Source organism: Kogia breviceps, chromosome 5 (assembly GCF_026419965.1).
Source record: "Kogia breviceps isolate mKogBre1 chromosome 5, mKogBre1 haplotype 1, whole genome shotgun sequence".
Classification (NCBI taxonomy): Eukaryota; Metazoa; Chordata; class Mammalia; order Artiodactyla; family Physeteridae; genus Kogia; species Kogia breviceps.
This window is the reverse complement of record NC_081314.1, coordinates 75,427,819-75,447,682: the sequence shown is the minus strand read 5'-3', so window position 1 is coordinate 75,447,682 and position 19,864 is coordinate 75,427,819. Positions and strand designations below refer to the sequence as shown.

The 19,864-nt window shown below is 33.8% G+C and overlaps 1 protein-coding gene across 8 annotated transcripts in view; it reads right to left on the bottom strand.

Annotated features, from left to right (window-relative positions):
- The window catches only part of OPA1 (OPA1 mitochondrial dynamin like GTPase), a 96,761-nt gene that overhangs the window by 60,975 nt on the left and 15,922 nt on the right, over positions 1 to 19,864 (bottom strand). For 4 of the 8 annotated variants that reach the window (XM_059064020.2, XM_059064017.2, XM_067034245.1 and 1 more), the window contains 10 exons: positions 16,846 to 16,956; positions 11,624 to 11,677; positions 8,538 to 8,642; positions 6,775 to 6,861; positions 6,007 to 6,120; positions 3,996 to 4,076; positions 3,796 to 3,870; positions 3,395 to 3,466; positions 3,212 to 3,311; positions 2,389 to 2,519 (listed from right to left, as the gene is read on the bottom strand). In XM_059064020.2, the coding sequence (XP_058920003.1) occupies positions 2,389 to 2,519; positions 3,212 to 3,311; positions 3,395 to 3,466; positions 3,796 to 3,870; positions 3,996 to 4,076; positions 6,007 to 6,120; positions 6,775 to 6,861; positions 8,538 to 8,642; positions 11,624 to 11,677; positions 16,846 to 16,956 (930 nt within the window). The remainder of the gene's footprint in view (positions 1 to 2,388; positions 2,520 to 3,211; positions 3,312 to 3,394; positions 3,467 to 3,795; positions 3,871 to 3,995; positions 4,077 to 6,006; positions 6,121 to 6,774; positions 6,862 to 8,537; positions 8,643 to 11,623; positions 11,678 to 16,845; positions 16,957 to 19,864) is intronic. The other 4 variants (XM_059064022.2, XM_059064021.2, XM_067034246.1 and 1 more) reach the window with 1 other exon arrangement.

Sequence of the window (19,864 nt, the reverse complement as noted above, 5' to 3'; positions counted from 1 at the left end):
TTAATTTTGTTATATTAAAAATGTATTGTTAAAATGTAAGTACCAAAATTAGAACTTGGAATGACATATAGAGCTTTGGAGTCAGGCCTTAGTTTGAATTTCTGCTCTGGCACTTACTAGGTTGTATGGCCTTAAGTAAGCTACTTAACTTTTTCAAAATGGTAGTTGAGAAGATTATACACAGTGCCAGGCATGCAGAAGCACACAATAATAGTAGCTGCTATTACTATTTCCCCAATATCTAAATTCTAATGAAGTTGGACAGTCTTTTTTTTTTTTCTTTTTTTTAACTCTCTATATATAAGAAAAAATTGGGGTCCATTGGTTCTCAACTCTTTTAGGGTCAAAACTCCTTTTCTAAATGAAATAAAAACTACAGATTCTGTCTCCAGAAAAATGCACATTTGCACAGAGATCTATCATTCACACATAAAAGAGTTCCTACTCCCAGAAGCTCATTCAGATTAATACTGAGGTAAGAATCCCTCCTCTAAGGCAAGTTACATTTCTAAGCTAATGCTGATTCTTTGGTATAAAAAAAGACTGATATAAGCTTCAACTGTATTCAGAGGAAATGCAAACTCATTATCCTAAAGAAGAGGAGAAAGAAATGAAAGGAATGATGGGAAATGGGACGGAAGCACAGAAATTTGCTTCTATCTGACTTCTCCCCTCCTCCCTATCAGGACCAATACTGCCAAGGGCAGGCCTTACCCTTAAAAATAAGGCAAAGCTAAGGTCATGGAGGCTGTACAGAAAAGAGTTAACACAGCAGGCCTGAGATGCTGTCCTCAGAAGGGCCTGCTTGTCCTTGGCTGGCATCTGGGAACTTAACTGGTAAACAATTCCCTACACTGATATAAAACTTTCCCTAAATAACAGTGGCTCATTGTGCAATCCATGTGGTTCATGCTGAACATCTGCTTTCCTTTGGGCGTCTGGAATCTTGGTACTTGAGGGTGGCTACATGAACAGCCCCCAATAAAAACCTTAGGTGCTGCATCTCTAATAAGTAACTTGTTCCTGGCAGGATTAAGCATTTCCTGTATGACTCTACTAGGAAAGAACACTTGGAAACATGAGCTTGGTTTCCTTCAGATATCACCTTTTGCACCTTCTCATTTTGTAATTTTACTTTGCATCCTATCATTGTAATAAAATCTTAGGTGGAAATATGACTATGTACTGAGTCCTCTGAGTCCTTCTACAGAATCAGGGAGCCTAGGGGTGGTCTGTCTTGGGAACCCCATCACAGAGGCATAGCCCTACAGAGTTTCGGATGGAAAAAAGAGAAATTCTAAGCAGTAGCCAGAGGGATGGGTACTTATATCTGGAGTTGTTCCATGGGGGATGAAGGTATAATAACAACAGATGATAGCCACCATTTACATAACACTTTTGTGCCAAGCACTATTTCAACCACTTTATGATGGATATTTAACTCAATAAATTTCCATAACCTATGAGACAGTACCATTAATATCTTCATTTCCAACAGATGAGAAAGCCTAAAGCACTGAAAAAGTAAAACAACTTATCTAAGGTTACACAGCTAGCAAACAGTAGAGCAGATGTGAAACCAAGCAATCTGGCTACGGATTGTGCACTTTTACCTTATGCCTTCATAATTAAGTAGAGAGCATGTCCTAATAAACCTTGCACACAATCGTACCTTGAAATAAAACCCTTTCCTTGTTAAGGGAGGAGGAGAGAAGGGACACTGAATACCATGAATAGAAGTCACAGAATCTCAGAAATGAAAATGACCTAGAGATCAACTAGACTAATAGGTTGGATGGTGCATTGACTGGATGCAGAAAAGTAACAAGATTTGACTGAGGACATGCAGCTGGTTGGTGGTAGAGCATGGATAAGAATGCTGAGCCCCGACATCCCATGCAATGCCTTCTCTATTATGAAAATCTGCCACACAGTCTTTCATTAGTTAAGAAATGTAATGTTTATCTGAAAAAAATACATAAATAATAAAAAATTTTTTAAAAAAACAGGATAAAATAAGTAAGGCCCAAAAGGAATTTAAACTGTCACTAGTTTTACATTAATTTATGAACATCAACTAAAAACAAAGTTTAAACTATAACAAAAAATACTACAAATGAGGTTAGTGACTCTATGTCAACATACAAAATGTAAATTAGAGTAAGCAACATTAGTAGTTTTAAGTATTTGAAGCAAACTGATTACAATTGTGGAATTTCACTTATACCTCGATAGCTCACTTAAGTAATTTACTATAACTATACAATACTTTGTTTTTAAAGAGAACCAAGAAAAATCCCATTCCTACTTGCATTTCACAAGGAAATTTTTTATTCTCCCAACCAGTCCCTGTCATAACTGAAGCTTGTATAAAGAACTTGCCCTCACCCTGCTTGGACTAGCCACATTTTTCTCTGCCAGGTCTACTTTGGTCAAAACAAATATTGTCCTTCTTCCATGAGGATCCATTTGACTGACCAAGTCTGTAACAATGCTGCGTTCAGCATCCACAGATCCATCTGAAAAGAAATTGAAAAATGACACTGTAGGGCTTCACTGGTGGTGCAGTGGTTAAGAATCCACCTGTCAGTGCAGGGGACACGGGTTCAAGCCGTGGTCTGGGAAGATCCCACATGCCAAGGAGCAACTAAGCCTGTGCGCCACAAATACCGAGCCTGCGCTCTAGAGACCGCGAGCCACAACTACTGGGCCCATGTGTCACAGCTACTGAAGCCCGCAGGCCTAGAGCCCATGCTCTGCAACAAGAGAAGCCACCGCAATGAGAAGCCCGTGCACCGCTGAAGAGAAGCCCGCACTCGCCACTAGAGAAAGCCCATGCACAGCAACAAAGACCCAACACAGCCATAAATAAATAAATAAATAAGACACTGTAATGGTTACAAAGTAGGTTTTAAAAACTTCAACAAGCTACATCCTTGTGTCTACATTATAGTAAGAAAATTTTTCTTAATATTTTATCTTAGTTATGAAAAGACATTCTAGCCAATAAAAATGTCTATGATGCCTACACAGTGAAATTTATCATAATATCACCAACTTCACTTCTATTTACTAATAAAACGAACAAGTTAAGAGGAGAGGACATAACATTTATTTTGTATGTTTATGTAACATGCATATGTAGAACAAAGCTTTGATTGCTAAGTAAGGAAGAATATTAGTGCAATTAAAATCTTTCAATAAGACTTACCTTGAATACATAGTATGATAGCATTAGGATTCTGCATATAAGCTTTGCTGATACTGAAAATAGTTTCTTTTGTGTCAGGAGCCATGCCTGATGTCACAGTCTTGAAGAAAAATGTTTTAAATGTCATTATAAATGTCTTTCACAATAGAAATAAGATAAAACACATATTTTGTAGATACTTACATTAATCACACCTGGTAGGTCAACAAGCACCATCCTCTGTAGTCCAGGGCCCTTTACATTTAAGGATATGGTCTGTGCAGGGGAAAAAAATCCAAAAACCAAAAAACTAATTTTGGGAGGCAGCTTGTTAGGAATTTTTTGGTGACACATATTTTGAAAATTCTGTATCTCATCCATTCAGATATGCAGCTCAGAAAAAAATTATGCTTTTTCTGACCATAACAGTAATTATCATAGAAAATTATCCAAAAAACAATACATTATTTGGAATATTAAAAGAAAAATAAAAGACTAAGTATCTTGGGACAGCTGCAATTTAAACATCAATGCTAACACCATGATTTCAAACCATAAACATTGGATTTCCATAAAACATTGTTGAAATGAACTGCAACACTTACCTCAGGGCTAACAGTACAGCCTTCTTTCACATTTTTTCTCATTCGGAGTTCTATTTCATGTCTTAATGCTGCAAGCTATCAATGGAAAGCAACAAAATCCTAAGGAAATCTTCAGTTAAATATTCCATTTAGTTGTCTTTTGTAAGTTTACACATGTTATAAAAAGTTCCATACATAAACCTCATACAAATTCTACTTACATCTTCCTCTTTGGTAAGATCAAACTCCCGAGAACTATCTTTAAACAAGGCCACATGGTGAGGGCCTTCACTGAGAGTCACCTGAAATTAATAGAAAATTGAGAAGACTGTATTTACAATTCCTATTAATTCCCACAGCACTTACATGGTTCTCATTTTCCAGTCAACATTATACAGAGTACCAAGCACAAAGCCATCAATCTCAAAACTTGAAAAACTAAAAGGAAATCTTGCATTTTACTTCAAAGGTAAATTTAGGTAAAGGACAATTCATTTATTCAACATCTATTTATTGTGAGCCAAGTATGTCAGGCATTGTAGATGGGGGAACTCGAAGAATTGACTGTCCCTGGTTTAGGACTAATTATATACTGGGAGAAATATACAGAGAGAATAGGTCTGTGTAGCAAAACCTAGGATGCCACAGAGGAGAGCAGTACTAAGGGGAACTAAGGGAGCCTTCACCCAAGGAGTGACATTTGAGCAAGAAATTCTCTAACAACTTATATGTCAACAGTCAGTGGTTTCATGAGAACTTCTAAACTTCACATTCCTTAACTTTTCAGTTGTAACTTTTCAAGTTTCTCTATAATGATCCGATTTCACTTTTAAAATACAATTCTGTCTACTAAGATTAGCTAAGCATATAGAAGATAACAAACAAAACCTAGCTGTTTGAAGACATCAGAGGAGCAACCATGGCAGCCTGGACTGAGTCCAAGACCCCAAAGGATTTGGATGGGTATATATTCCTGCAGCTATTTACCCTCAGGGCATTTGCTGATTTGTGGCACAGGGTAGCCTGAAAGAGAAGTTTAAAACTTGTAGCAATCTCACTGTGTTGAAGAGACAAAATCGAATTCCAGGGTTATCAAGCAGCCATGATCTAAGATGCCAAACTCTCAGAGAAAAATGGACAGCAGAAATAAATCTCCAAAAACTGAGCCCTACATTCTATGCACAATTTCCCTTTAAGGCATTTGCACATTAAGGAACAAAGAAGCTGTTAAAGAGGTTAAAATGTTAAGTCAAGATTTTGGTAATTTCACTCTTCAAGGGGAGACAAAAATCTGGAGTTTAGAGTCCATCAAGGAGGAGAAGTCCTGGTAAATACTAGTGAAGTAATGGCAAACTGAAAAGAGAACAGCCTTGTCTGTTTCAAGGAAATCTTTCCATGATATCTGCATGCTGGAAGAAAGTGAACTCCTTCCTAAAATAAGTATCAGCCACAGCCAGTACAATTAGGGTGCTGGTTATAATGTAAAAGGTAGGTTCACAATATTTTTACAGTTAATTACAGAGCATGATATAAAGTATAGTCAGTTCATTCTTTTCCCCCTAAATTGGTGATACTCCAAATGCCCATCAACAATAAAATGGATCTATAAAGTGTGGTATACTCACACAATAACACAAAGCAATGAAAAAGAAACTAGTTTTACATAACATGGTTGAAATCACAGCCAGACCCCAAATAATGCACTATCTGAATCACACTAGACTGCCTGTTGCAGTTATAAACAGACCTCAGTTCTTTAAGACTTTAGCATCAGCCTCATTGTCTCACTTTCTACCACTATTCTAGCCTTCATTCTTGGTGACTTCAATTTTCCATTTCTCCAATCACTCTACACCTACTCCATCCATCAGCTGAGTTAAAACATACACACACATCCTTGTGTCTACATTACAGCAAGAAAAACTCCTGATCTTTGTTCTTGCCTAAGGGATGCCTGCCGCCTACTGATTTCTACACTAGCAATAATTCCAAATGCTACATATCAATTATTTCTTTTGTCAGAATTCTTCATTTTAACACAATGGACAAAATTCATTAAAGTGACTACTTTCCTGAGGAACTTCATTTGGCCTATTTTCCTTTTTAACTGAAGTAGAGTTGACAAACAATATTATGTTAGTTTTGGTATATAACATAGTGCTTCAACATTTAAATACATTACAAAATGACCACCAAAATAAGTCTATTAATCCAGAGGGCCTATTTTCTTACCTTTACTGGAGAACGTGTCATCATCTCCCCAGATCCTCTAGGGAATATTCGTGCTTGAGCAATCATTTCCAACACACTAGTTTTTCCAGCACTTTGATCTCCAACCACAACGACCTTATGACAAAATAAATACCACATATTCATATTTTTTGATACCAACTTAAATTTAATAGATTTGGAATGCTGCTGAGAATTTTTAGTCTTAAAAATTATCCACAATTAAATGATTTTAAAATATCATCCAGAAAAAAATGATGGTTCATACATTGATGTGTATTGATAACATAAACAGCAAAACATTAACTGGGTCCATTATTTAAAGCCAAAGTTTTATTAAACACTTAAGCTAATTTAAACTACGAGTTTTAAAACCATATTAACATTAATATTCCACAAATCTCTTCCATAGCTAGTTTAGTCTTCACAAAGACATTTTCAATTCTATAAGGTTAAATTTCACTCATGTACCTAATCTTATCCACCATTCATGTATTTTAATATCATGGATATCATGAATACATAATGCCAAATATCTTAAAGCTTTACTTTATTATGCATAAATATAAGTAAACTAATGGACCAAAATAAAGAGTCAAATAATATTCAATGCTTAGTGCATCACCTAGAACACATGAATATTATACAGAAAATTTTATGTCTTTGTCTATGTCTATACATATGTGTATGTATTATGTATGTAACTTTTTAAAAAACTATAGTGCTTTTTTGCTAATGGGCAAGTTCACCGTGTACTAACTTTTTACTTACCCTTGGCAGATGATCTTGTGTATTATAACTTGCATCATAATCAGACAGAACATCAAGAACTTCAGAGTACATGTCAATCAAAGATTTCTATAAAATTCAAAAAATTAATTATATAAAATAGTGAAAACATTTTTAAAAAACCATAGATGTGTGGAGATAAAAGAGCTGATACATTCAAAATGTTTCCATAATAACTGTATTGCTTTTCCTAGTTATGCAAATAAATATTCCTAGTAAATGTAAAACAATACAGAATAAAATTCCATGCTCTTATCAAATTTATTTTATTTAAAGAGACAATGATTTAACACAGTATATTAATTCATGATTTCTAAACCTTCTAATTAAATGGTGAAAGAAGGAGGTTATTGTTTAATATTGAAGAGCTAACATTAAGTGCCCAACAAAGGAAGACCATTAACACCAAAAAACGCCCAATAAGAGATCAGGTGATCAACTGAAAGGAATGCTTGGTGTATGTGTCAGAGTGGGAGAGAAAGAGAGACTGAAGAACTGATAAAGTAGAGAAAGAATCAACAAGATTATTGTTAAATCAGTATGAATGATTAGTGTACACTGATAACTGGGCAGACTAAAATGTGAGAGCACCAGGGGCAGATATCCTGTACTGTTCTCTCAGGAAAACCAGTGTCAAACACGGTGTCTGGAAAATTATAAGCTTCAAGTATTTGAGGAATGATTGAACATATACACAGGCCTGGGAAAAGGGTTACTATCAAGCATTTAATAACTAAAGGTAAGTTTTAGTGCCAAAGTAGGAAAAAAATGAGGGTCTACACTGCCTTTCATCTCTCAACACCTAGAAATAATTAGAAGGAAAGCAACTGTTATGCCCTCCACCTAAAAATAAACAAAAAACTTTTCAAATTTTCCTCACCATTTCATTTTATGAGAGAAAATACAATTTCTCAGTATTAATATATATAATTCTCAATATATATTAACACTTGGATGTGGTTTTTCCCAACTGCCATGTGTTGACTTATAAATAAAGTCATGCTATTTAATTGTTTTATGCAGTTGTAATTTGGAATCAGAACTATCAATACATGTTGGTTAAACTAGGGCTATATATCTTTGGACCTTGGCTACAAAATGAATGTGCCATGATTTATTGCAGTTTTGCTAGTACAAATTCTGTTTACTTATATGACATTTAAGTTAAAAAGAATTACTTCAATTTCATTTAGCACATAAAGGTTGGTTTAGTGGGGAATAATAAGATTTAATTATTTAATTTAATAATTAATGTGCTGATAACAATACCAGCATGCTTTTATGCTTTTTCAAAAATACTTTAAAATGTCTAAGGAACCTTCCAGAAGAAAACATTAACTATTGTAAAACTGGAGAAAGTGGTCTCTTCACTGAGTGGCAATACAAGTAAGGCAATGAAAATAAGACATATGTAACTTTCTATCAACTTACATTGCTGATTTTATAGCTGTATAAAAAGTAAACCTAGAGATAAACTAAATATTTCAGAAAAAATAAACTGATTCACAAGAAATGACTCTTGAAAGTATGAAAATTTATGGATATAGTATAGAATAAATGTTTGGTGATTATAATTTGTGATAAGTCTTAACATAGGAAGAGACCTCCCTATCCCTAAGCATACCAGGTTAGAAAGAAAAGGATGATAGAACCTTTTCCAGTTCCTTAAAAACCGGTATTTATCAACACACAATGTGAAATGGTAAAGTTCTGAGAGCGAACAAATTAAGACAAACTTAAAGTACCTTAAGCTTTCTATGATGGATGCCTTTGTCATCTTTCTGTAATACTAATTTTCTCAATTCTTTGTTCTCCTTTTCTAGCCGTTCCAAGATTCTCTGGTACTTTAACTGCAACAAAATAATACACATAACTTTATAAGAAAGAGATGGGTTAAAAAATAACATTAAGTGTAAATTAAAATCTTCCAAGATCCTGAAGCAATATCTCCTGCCTACTTAAAATGAATTATTTCATTTAAAAGTCATCTATGAAAATGTTGAACAAATAAATTAGGAATCTTATCTCAAACAATGAACTTCATTATAGTTTTCTATTTCAATTGGCATTTTGTTTGGAAAAGTCTTTGCTGTTTATGTTGAAGAAATTATTAAAAATACTAAAAACGAAAGGAGTTGAAGAAGGAAGTTCTTAAGTATACTCTATGAAGCAATATTTCCTATTACAACAAAACTTTAAGTCGTCATTAAAGGGACATTTGACAAAAATTCAAACTCTCCCCATCCCCCATATTATTTTATAAAAATGATATAAAATAAAAATAGGTAACAGTACCTGACCATGCAGTATGTGACAGGCCCTTTACTGACTGTTTTACCTGCATTAACTCCCGTAAGCCTTCAAGTGAGGCAAAGGTTATACAGATTAGGAATCAGAGGCCAGGGATGCTTGGTAGCCTATCTAAGGTCACAGAGTTTTGAATACAGGTCTGAGTTGAGGGGTCAAGCTCTTCCAAGTTTTGGTAAGTTTCTATGGCCAGAAATTACACATTAATTTTTAAAATATTGATATAGGGACTTCCCTGGTGGCGCAGTGGTTGAGAATCTGCCTGCCAATGCAGGGGACACGGGTTCGAGCCCTGGTCTGGGAAGATCCCACATGCCGCAGAGCAACTGGGCGCGTGAGCCACAACTACTGAGCCTGCGCGTCTGGAGCCTGTGCTCTGCAACAAGAGAGGCCGCGATAGTGAGTGGCCCCCGCTTGCCGCAACTAGAGAAAGCCCTCACACAGAAACGAAGACCCAACACAGCTAAAAATAAATAAATAAAAAAATATTGATATAAGAACAGTTTAAAGAAAACTAATACATTTAGACAGGCTTTTTTGTCAAAGTAGATGCTTGGCTATACAATGTTCTCGAATAAATGTGATACTTTTCTAATTGGTCTTCTCTGTACACTATTATTTCTTCTCTAAACATTAACAATGTTCAGAAAACTATTAAGAATTACTCTTTCCTATAACCAACTGGATGTTTATGTCCAACTTACAATAACATGACTCTTATAATGGAAAATATTTCTTAGAAAATGTTATTATAATCTTCCAAGCATACAGTAAATAACAAGAGATCATGGCTCTATTCTCAGAGAATGTCCAGCCTAAGCCAAATTAAATTTATGTAATAGAACTACAGCCTAGATTCTATTATAAATATATTTTTACAGAATTTGTTCATCTATCTGTAATAGTATATATAACAAAATACTGGTAGTTATCTAAGAATTAGATCTGTGCTGTCTAATATGGATGTTAGCCACCAGCCACATGCAGGTACTGAGCACTTGAAATATGGCTAGTCTGAATGGAGATGAGTTAAGTATAAAATACACACCAGATTTCTATAATTCAGTAAAAATACATAAACAGCACATTAATATTTTTTATACTAATTAGATGTTTAAATGATATTACTTTAGATCTGCTGGTTAAATTTATTATTAACATCTACCTATTTCTTTTCACCCTTATTTTAATGTAAAATTTTAAAGTGCATGGCTTGCATTATATTTCTACTGGACACTACTGATATAGATAACGCTATTATGACATCATGAACTGTCCATCAGGTGTTTGTGTCAATGCCTAGCAGTTGACAACAACTGTACAAATTGAAGGGCTGATATCAATAGGTATCTATAGGGGAGGTAGGATTTCCACTGGCTCACTTCTTGGTAAATATGGAATAAATTATAGGGGTCTACATTTTCTGGGGCTGGGAACACTCTTTAGTACAGGTGCCAATCTACAGTCTTCCTACAGAGATGTGCTGCTGGGTCATCCTGCAAAGACATCTAGACCAGTAACTCTCAAACTTAAGAATTCATCAGAATCACTTAAGGGTTTTTAAGAACAAAGATTGCTCAGTTCTACACCCAGAGCTTCCCACTCAGTGCAGATGGGATGGGTCCAATAATCTGCATTTCCAACAAGTTCCCAAAGGACATTACTGATGCTAATGCTGCAGAGACCACATTCTGAGGTCAATGATTCTTAATCCCTGGCTGCAGATTGTAATCACCTGGCTGGGAGGCCATAAATATATACAGTGCTGCTCAGGGCACACACAATTCTAACATATAGTCAAGTGTAAAAATAATGCATAGATATTAAGAAAACCTGGGACTCAAAATATACTAGTTCCTAATTTCATCTAGATTGTCCTTGTATTTTTTTCCGCTAAAAAGAGAGACCCAATAAGTCTCTTTAACTTATTCTTAATTATTGCATATCATTGTATCTACAAAGAATAACTAAAGATAGAGTGGGTGATAGGGCAATTTTTCACTAGAATGTTACCTACTCGATTACATTGCACAGAACAAGTCTAATGATAATTGTTATCATCAATTATAAGAAAATAGCTTTTCATAGTAGTGTTAGAAATACGTTTGGAAAGGTTATTATCTGATTGGCTTTGGGCTTCAGAGAAGAACTGTGGTAGACTCAACTCCAATTTCTTTAACTGTTACTTAATTAGCCTATCAATGTAAAATTGCAAGTACAGATTTATATAAGGACAGGTCACTTTCCCCAGTTTTTGCTGTAGTTTTTCTTTAAAATTAGAAGCATAAGATTCACTAAAAAAAATAGGTTTTTACACATAAATTAGTTAATTAAACTTATCAAGTTCCTTCATTATTCCTTATTTCTCAATTAGTTTTTGCATTTTGGGGGGCATCTACTTATAATAATAAGGTTCTATCATTAAGCCACTCTAAATTTTGCTTTGTTAAAAAGATAAATGTCCACATCACCAAACTTAGAGTATAAGAAAAACTTTCTGGTTCTTTTCACTCATCAGAATTACCTGGGTATGCAGAAGCTCTTCTTGAAGTTGGTCTATTTTCTCTTTGTCTGACACCTAAATGTTTAAAATAAATAATTTTATTTGAGTAGAATTAGGTTTATATAGAATATACAGTAAGTTAACGTTTTTAAAAAAACATTTTTTAAGAGTGAAAACTAGCGGCTTTATATGGATACTTAATCAAAGCAAATTTTAAATCAAATGCTTATTTAAGTAAAAAAATCTTATTCATCAATAAAAATAGCTCATCAAAATTTTATATTAAGTGAAAACCTTAAAAAGCAACCCTCTTCCTATTGTCATTCTAGTCATATATGGCTGGCTTGTTAGAAAAATAAGAAAGCAACACATATGGTTACTATATTCTTGATAGGTTATTTTGAACTCAAGCACACGGACTTGGATGCTTGGAGAAATAAGGCAATTATATCCTTACAGAAATGTTTCGGGAAGTTAGACACATGTTATCATTTACAGCTACCGAAACGTTCATTGGTCATAGTGTATCTTTAAGCAAACACTATCCATTTCTATTCTGTAAGTAGGAAAGTGTTTAATAAATGCAAAGAACAACTTGCATTTTCAGAGCTTTAAGTGGAGCCAGATGCTTGTTTTTAAATTCAGTTCCAATGCAAGATCTGCTACCCATAATAAAGTGAATGCATCAGGAGCAATGAAGTTGAGTAAAGCACTAAAATTGATTTGAACATAAAACAAAAGTAGGAGAAAATCCACAGATATTGGGAAAACTACTCCGAATTGTTATTAATGCTAATAGTTCTAAGATAAAATATTCAAAACAACAAAAAACTTTATTCTATAACAGGCTTTAAAGTAGTCACAATTCCAAATATAAAACACAATAATCAACTGTAATTAAAATTATGTCATTTATGACAAATACATGTAACTGTACTTTGATTCCTTGGTGAGATGCCGAAGTTGCCATTCTCAGTCTTTCAAAATAATTATCTAATTTCTGATACTCAAAATTTTTAGAGATGATTTTATTCCACAGGAGACAAAAATCAAGTTAAAATTCATGTAAATCTTTATTCATTGGCTATTTAAGCAGCCAAGACATCATGGTAGTAAATATATATGAAAACATTCTAAATGATTTGCTTATTGAGGTAGACGTTAATAACTCTTATCCATGCAATAAAGTTATTTAGAGATTTTAATTCCTATTTCCAAATAATTTACCAAAATCTCCCTCAAAATTCTTTTAAATAAAAATGACAATACTTGCTAGAAATGACAGGTATGTATCACTTTTTCCTAAAAAGCCTATATCTAAAAATTCTAAATTTGATTTGGTAATTAGAAAAATGATAATATAAAACAAACTTTGCCAGAGACTTGTGGATAGAAGTGTTTTTCATTTGACTATGTGTTTGTGTAAAATGGATAAGAATTATTAATCGTCTCCTAAAATGTGAGGAAACAAGCATGTTGGGGAGGAGCCCACAACCCAAAGAACAAAATCTTAAAGGCCAATGAAGAAATAAATAATTCCATATTTTGACCATATGGCATGCCATCATACTGTAATAGTATGGTCATAAAAATTTTGTTATGCAGATTATATTCCCAATTCATTTTGAAAGTTTCTCTGATTTACTCCGTTCCATTAACTATTCATCCAACTGCAGTTAAATTAGTATGAAATGTATAAACAATATTAGTATAAACTGTTTTAGTTTTAGATGTGAATATTTAATGATTTCATGCAATATATCCTAAATTACCAGAGAAAATCCGACATTTCTCTATATCTGGGTCAATAATTAAGAAACTAATACAATTACACAAAGTTAGAATGTTTACTATAAGCCAAGGACTATAAAAGGTTACCTTGATAATTTGGTAAAATAAAAAGGATATATAAAGAGTTAAAATGATATAAAGTTATTAGAACATCACAAATACAATCTTTATGCTAATATTAGTATTTAGTACAATGACTGTTAAGATTTTCATAAATTTGGATTTTTAGGAATATTTAAATTTATCATGTGCCCTTCTGGCACGACTGGTAGGAACAACTCATGCACAGTTTTACCAATACACTTCCTATCTGCTTAGTTTAATGTTAAATTAAAAGATTAATGTTATTATATAAAAGACAGGTGATGGTGGAATCAAGAATTAGACCTAATATTTTCTAGGAAACAAAATCAAAACATTTAGGTTCACAAAATAAATATTAAAGATTAATGGTAAGATACTTTTACATATTTTCTTAAGAGAACAGTACATGCTATTGTTATTCTATCATTTATTTGAGGTCTTAACTAGCAACCTGGGTATATTTTATATTGATGCACTGTACTGGTAAAATTCAGCTACTTACAGTAAGTTCTTGTCCTGCTGTTTAATATATTTAGTTTTCATTATGAAATTAATTTAAAACTCACCCTGACAGAAATGGGTATCAATAGTCTTGAAACCAGAGCTTTTCTACAATTCCACGGCTGTAAAATTGATGGAGAAAGAGCAGAACCCTCTGCAGAAACAAGCTAGAGCTGAAAGAGAAAAACCTTTACTAGCTCCTCACAAAACCAAGCCTGATTTTTAAATTTTAAGTATTTCTTCCTACTAAGCAACTGTGGACATTCTGAAATACAGAAATGCATAAGACTCATAAAAATTTTTATGTACGTGTACATATTCACAGGAGGCAAACCTATCAATGGGAGTCTTAATCTACTGTCTCTGCATGAGCTCCTTTGCTCAGATGATACAGGGTAAATCTATTAGCTGCTACTAATAAGATATAAATAATGAAGGCCTACTTATATTTTCAAGGTGTAATAAGAAATAATGATCAAAAAGCAACAAAAAGTAGCTGTGGCTTTGTACCTCAGGCAAACCTCAAATGCTTGGAATGATAACAATCTCATCAAATTAGGATTTTGGTCATTATGACAGTGTAGGGCTGAAAAGTCATCTGTGTACTAACTATAAGGGGAACAAAGGGGAAGATACAGTAAGGAAACCATCTTTAAGGACAGTAAAAGGAATGATATTATTATAGAGGAGCATGAATTGTTTTTAGTCTCATTTACTTTCACACAAGGTAACCGCAAAACGGGCAGGAACAAGCTGTTTCGTGCTCTACTAAGTATGCCTTAATAAACAAAACAGATGGAGGTACAGTCCTGCCAGTAGCTCTTTTACAAATGTGTAAAGTGAGGAATAAAAGGGTTACATGGATAATCCAATAAATATTAGGAATAGGAAGGATAACCCTAAGCCTGAAAACAGGCTAATAAAGTGGCCCCAAATGAACATTAACCCTTGGCAGTGTAGAAAATAAACAATATTCACTATTGATATTGCTTAAATCATCAGATTCAATAGCACATCAATAATCTTAAACTGTATCTTAGAATCTTAAGATAGCAGATCTGTAGGACTCATTGCAAATTATTTTACCATTATGAAAAAAATAAGAACTACTAGTAACTAGAATTATATTCATATTCCTAACTAACGTACCAAAACACAGTAGCTCCCTCCCCTTCTTTCTGTAACAAAGCTAAGGAACAGAGGGCTTAGCCTAAGCATCCAACTTGTTACAATATTTAAATGGTACTCTCAACAGCATGAGGAACAGAGAATGCTAAAGCACCATTTAAAGTAAGCCCTCCCTTGGGACTTCCCTGGTGGCACAGTGGGTAAGAATCCCCCTGCCAATGCAGGGGACACAGGTTCAATCCCTGATCTGGGAGGATCCCACATGCTGCAGAGCAACTAAGCCCATGTGCCACAACTACTGAGCCTGCTCTCTAGAGCCCACGAGCCACAACTACTGAGCCCATGCGCCACAACTACTGAAGCCTGCGCACCCTAGGGCCTGTGCACCGCAACTACTGAAGCCCATGCACTCTAGGGCCCGGGTGCTGCAACTACTGAGCCCGCGCACATAGAGCCTGTGCTCCACAACAAGAGAAGCCACCTCAATGAGAAGCCTGCACACCGCAATGAAGAGTAGCCTCCGCTCACCACAACTAGGGAAAACACGCACACAGCAACGAAGACCCAACGCAGCCAAAAAAAAGTAAGTCCTCCCTTGGTTTAACACAAGTAGGAAAATAACTTGTTTTCTATTTCTACCTATGTTATTCATTCACTGAAAGCTAAACAACATACAGGAGTTGATTCCACAGCCATGGAATTGAGAAAAGCCAGGTAGTGATACTGAAAAAATAAATGAAACTATGATGAGTATTCTCAAGTATTAACCACCACCAAATGCAACAGGGTTAGCCAGCAGAATTATTGCACTAATTATCTATAATATTGGTTGATTTCAATATCAGAACCTACAGGAAGCTAATTATATGACTGAATATTTTTTCCTGAGTAAGATTTGCACCTAACTCCCAAACTTTTCTTATCTAATATATGTAACACAAATAGCTGATTTCAAGATCTTAGAGTATAATTTTAAAATCATTACATACAGTTCATTTGATTCTAGTCTCTTTAGAACATTAACCTTGGGATCTATACTATAGGATCATCTAATAGCCAACAGTATATCTTTAAGGATTCCTTGGTTTGCACCTATAACCAAACATTTGTATACTGTTATGCTGAGTTTTATCAGAATCTGTTCTTTATTGAACAGAATTATATCAAATTTCCAATGTTCAATCCTTCAGTGGACAAGGTGAAAATTTATGCTGACTTTATTAATAAATGTGGAAAATCTTTATACAAATTTATCCAAGTATCTAAGAATAACTTTGCCCCAAAGTTAAGTCAAAATAGTTTCCTTCTGTAAGAAATAAGAATTCTCTGCTGATTCATTTTAACTAAAACAAATACATTTCATTCTTTAATTTAACATGGTCATTCACAGTAACCCTTTTCATTTTACAAGTGAAAACTTGGAGAATAGACAAGTTGGCTACAAACTTAAGGTGACTCAATAACTGGACCAAGTAAACTGCAATTCATAATTCTTATCTAAGTACAAATCCATGAACCCTCACAGATAATCTAATTTTCAGAAAATAAATTCCTATGTTTAATATTTTGGATTTACCTACTCTAGGAAAGTTGCATATCTCTATTATCTTTCATATTTTTACTTTGTCAAAAATAATTTCTCATAATTGGAGTCCATGAATGGATTAAGGTGACATGATCCTGGTAGAAACGGCTGATTAGTGTGAACATATCAGTAGCCCCCTTAAACCATCCATCACCTTGCGCTTCTGTTGGGCATGGCTCGTGCTATATTGGCCTGCGGCTCTGCACGCTTCCTCTTCATGCTCTTGAATTTGCTGTTGTAAGAGAATGAGCTCACCAAGCAGACCCTGCCGTGAGTTTACAACGAGGAGAAGAGGAAAATTGGGGAGGAGAACAATGTTAAACCAAAGGGCACAAGAAAGGAACAGATGTTAAGTCAGAGAGGAATGGATAGCTTATAACAAAAATGGAAACTCAGTTATGTACCTTTAGAGCCACTATATAACTGGGTTCTGTACTACATTTCCATTTTTCTCCTCAGTAAAATTATGTCTCAGAAATATAAAACAGCATAGTTCAATAAGTGAAAAGGAAAATGCAATAAGTGACTGTTTGTTGAATAAAATGAGCCAGATATATAATATCAACACACAGTAAAACCGAGACTAACTGGAATGCTCAAGGAAGGTGGCACTATAGTTAACTAAATGTCCTAGTAACAGAAAAATTGAGAAAACAAATACTTAAACTCTTATTTTTGAATTGCCAGTACGAACTAGTGTATGCTCCTGACCTGATACATATGGGGGAAAAAACAAAACTGATTTTTGAACAGTGTTGATTTCAAAGGTCTGAATCTTCTAATTACCAACCATAAGTTTCCTAAGACTAAATGGAGAATACATAATAGCTTAATCACTTATTAAATTATTATTCTTAAGTTTTCCTTGACATCTGATGTCTTCAATTAAAGACTCCTCAAGGGACTTCCCTGGAGGTCCAGTGGTTAAGACTCCAAGCTCCAACTGCAGGGGGCGTGGGTTTGACCCCTGGTCTGGGAACTAAGATCCCACATGCCACGTGGCGTGGCCAAAAAGTAAATAAATAAAGATCCCTCAAAATGTACTTTCGAGCATCAAGTTAATCAAGGTTTTACATTAATTCATAATTACACATGTCTATGCACAGAATCTTATTTGATTAAAATCTAAGGGTTTTTTTTTTGCAAATTAAAAAATAATGTTTGAGGTACTGTTTTAGCTTTATACAACATCAAATAAGTAGTTTGACTGAATTTTCACTATTTATGAGCTGTTTTGACATTAAATAAAAATGGCTTCTGAGAATATAACCAAGGATATAAAGCACAAGTTCAATAAAATAAAATAATTAAGATATGGAGATAATACAGTTACTATGAAAATAAAAATGAAACAAAACCCAGTTTGGACCTATGCACAAAATAATCATCATTTCTATGTTTAAAATTCATTCCATTTAATAATCATGAAATGTTCATCTGATGCAATATATTCACTTGTGACATGAAACTAAAATACATGTCATTTTCTGTACAGTGTTTTTAATTGCTGTCTATTAGATAATCAACCTCAAGAAATGTAGGAGAAAAAACAACTAGCAATTGACAATGTCAGGAACCTTATATTTTCTCAATTAGAAACCCTAAAAGGCAAAGTTCCAATGAATGAGGTCACTCTTTAATTTGCACAAGAATAGTTTACCTGGGAGAACAATTTTTACCAAGTTATAAAAATAAAAAGAATTAGGAAAACTAACACTCATTAAAATAATCCAAATTAGAAGTTTCAAATAGCTTCACAGCTTTATAAAATAACTGCCAAAAATATTTTATTTTGTATAGTACAATTATAAAGTTTCTTAAAATGAAATATTGGTTAACGTTACATTCAAATTTTAATTAGTAGACTCACCTGGAGGCTTAATAACTTAGTTTATACAATCCAAAGATTTATATAAATAAAAAAGTTTACCAGAAAAGAAATAAATACAAATAGAAAAGCTGTATTACAGTAAAGCACTTTAAATTAAGGGAAATATTAGCAAACAATTAGGGGGATTTTTATTTTGTTTGATTCTTAGTTTTAATACATTAAGTTATACCAACATAATGAAACTGGTTGATTTACTATATAAATCAAAGGATGAAACTACTTGATATTTCTTCATGAAAAGTAAAGAGAACATCAAAATGGCAAGTAACATAACTGAAATTTCAACATTTGTTTCCAAATTCAATAGTACAAAATTTATTTATAAAAACCTGCGGTTATCTTTTAACATGTATCTTTTAAATAAATACTTTTATGGTCATTGATAAATCTATCAAAGAAATGCAATGCCAACTCACTACCCTCATCATTCCCATAATTTTTTAAGTCCTTTTTTTTCATTTTTTGTATCACTGCCTTTCATCAAGCAGAAAGAAAAGTAATGCAACTCATTTTTATTCATTTAGTCATTTATCATAATCACTTCTGCTCGTCCAAGTGTTTAGATTTCTCAAAACAGTTCCCTTTTAAAGGCTTCCCATGTTGGCTTACACATTTGTGTGCCTGTGCTTTAATTAACATAATACCCAGTAGTATAAGTTATAAAATGCCAAAGCAGTGAGAAAATATTCCACATTTCTTAACTGTGCTGGTCTATCAGGCACAGGATTCTTGTTTATTCATAGCTTAAACACCTCTCCCTAATCCACTGTTTATATGTACATACAAATTGTATGGTAAATATCTAATATCTACTACAAGAAAAACACCCTCTCTTTCTAGTGACACCTCACTTTCCTTCCAAGTCTGTTACTGAAGCACTTTTATGTGAAGGTAGTTGAAATTAACTGTTATCTCCTGAAAAAAGTAGGAAGAAAACAAGAATTAGACACAGAAAAAGCTATATACACTATACTAAAAAAGGTTACCTTTATCCAACTTTAGGCATCAAATCTCACCCTAAGCACAGCTGGATTAGCTTTTAAAGCTAAGGCTTGTGGAATAAGGAAGGGAAAAATATATGTGTCTCCTGTGCAAGATGTGGCGTTTGTTCATGTCTCCTTACATGAACAGAACACTTTTACTCAAATGTTTTCCCAAGTTCAGACATTCTTCTCTCAAGAAATAGCACATAATTGTTTTTTAAATGATACATATTACATTAAAAATGTACTAATTGTGGTCTTTAACAATAGTTATTATAAACAACCACAGATGACTACTC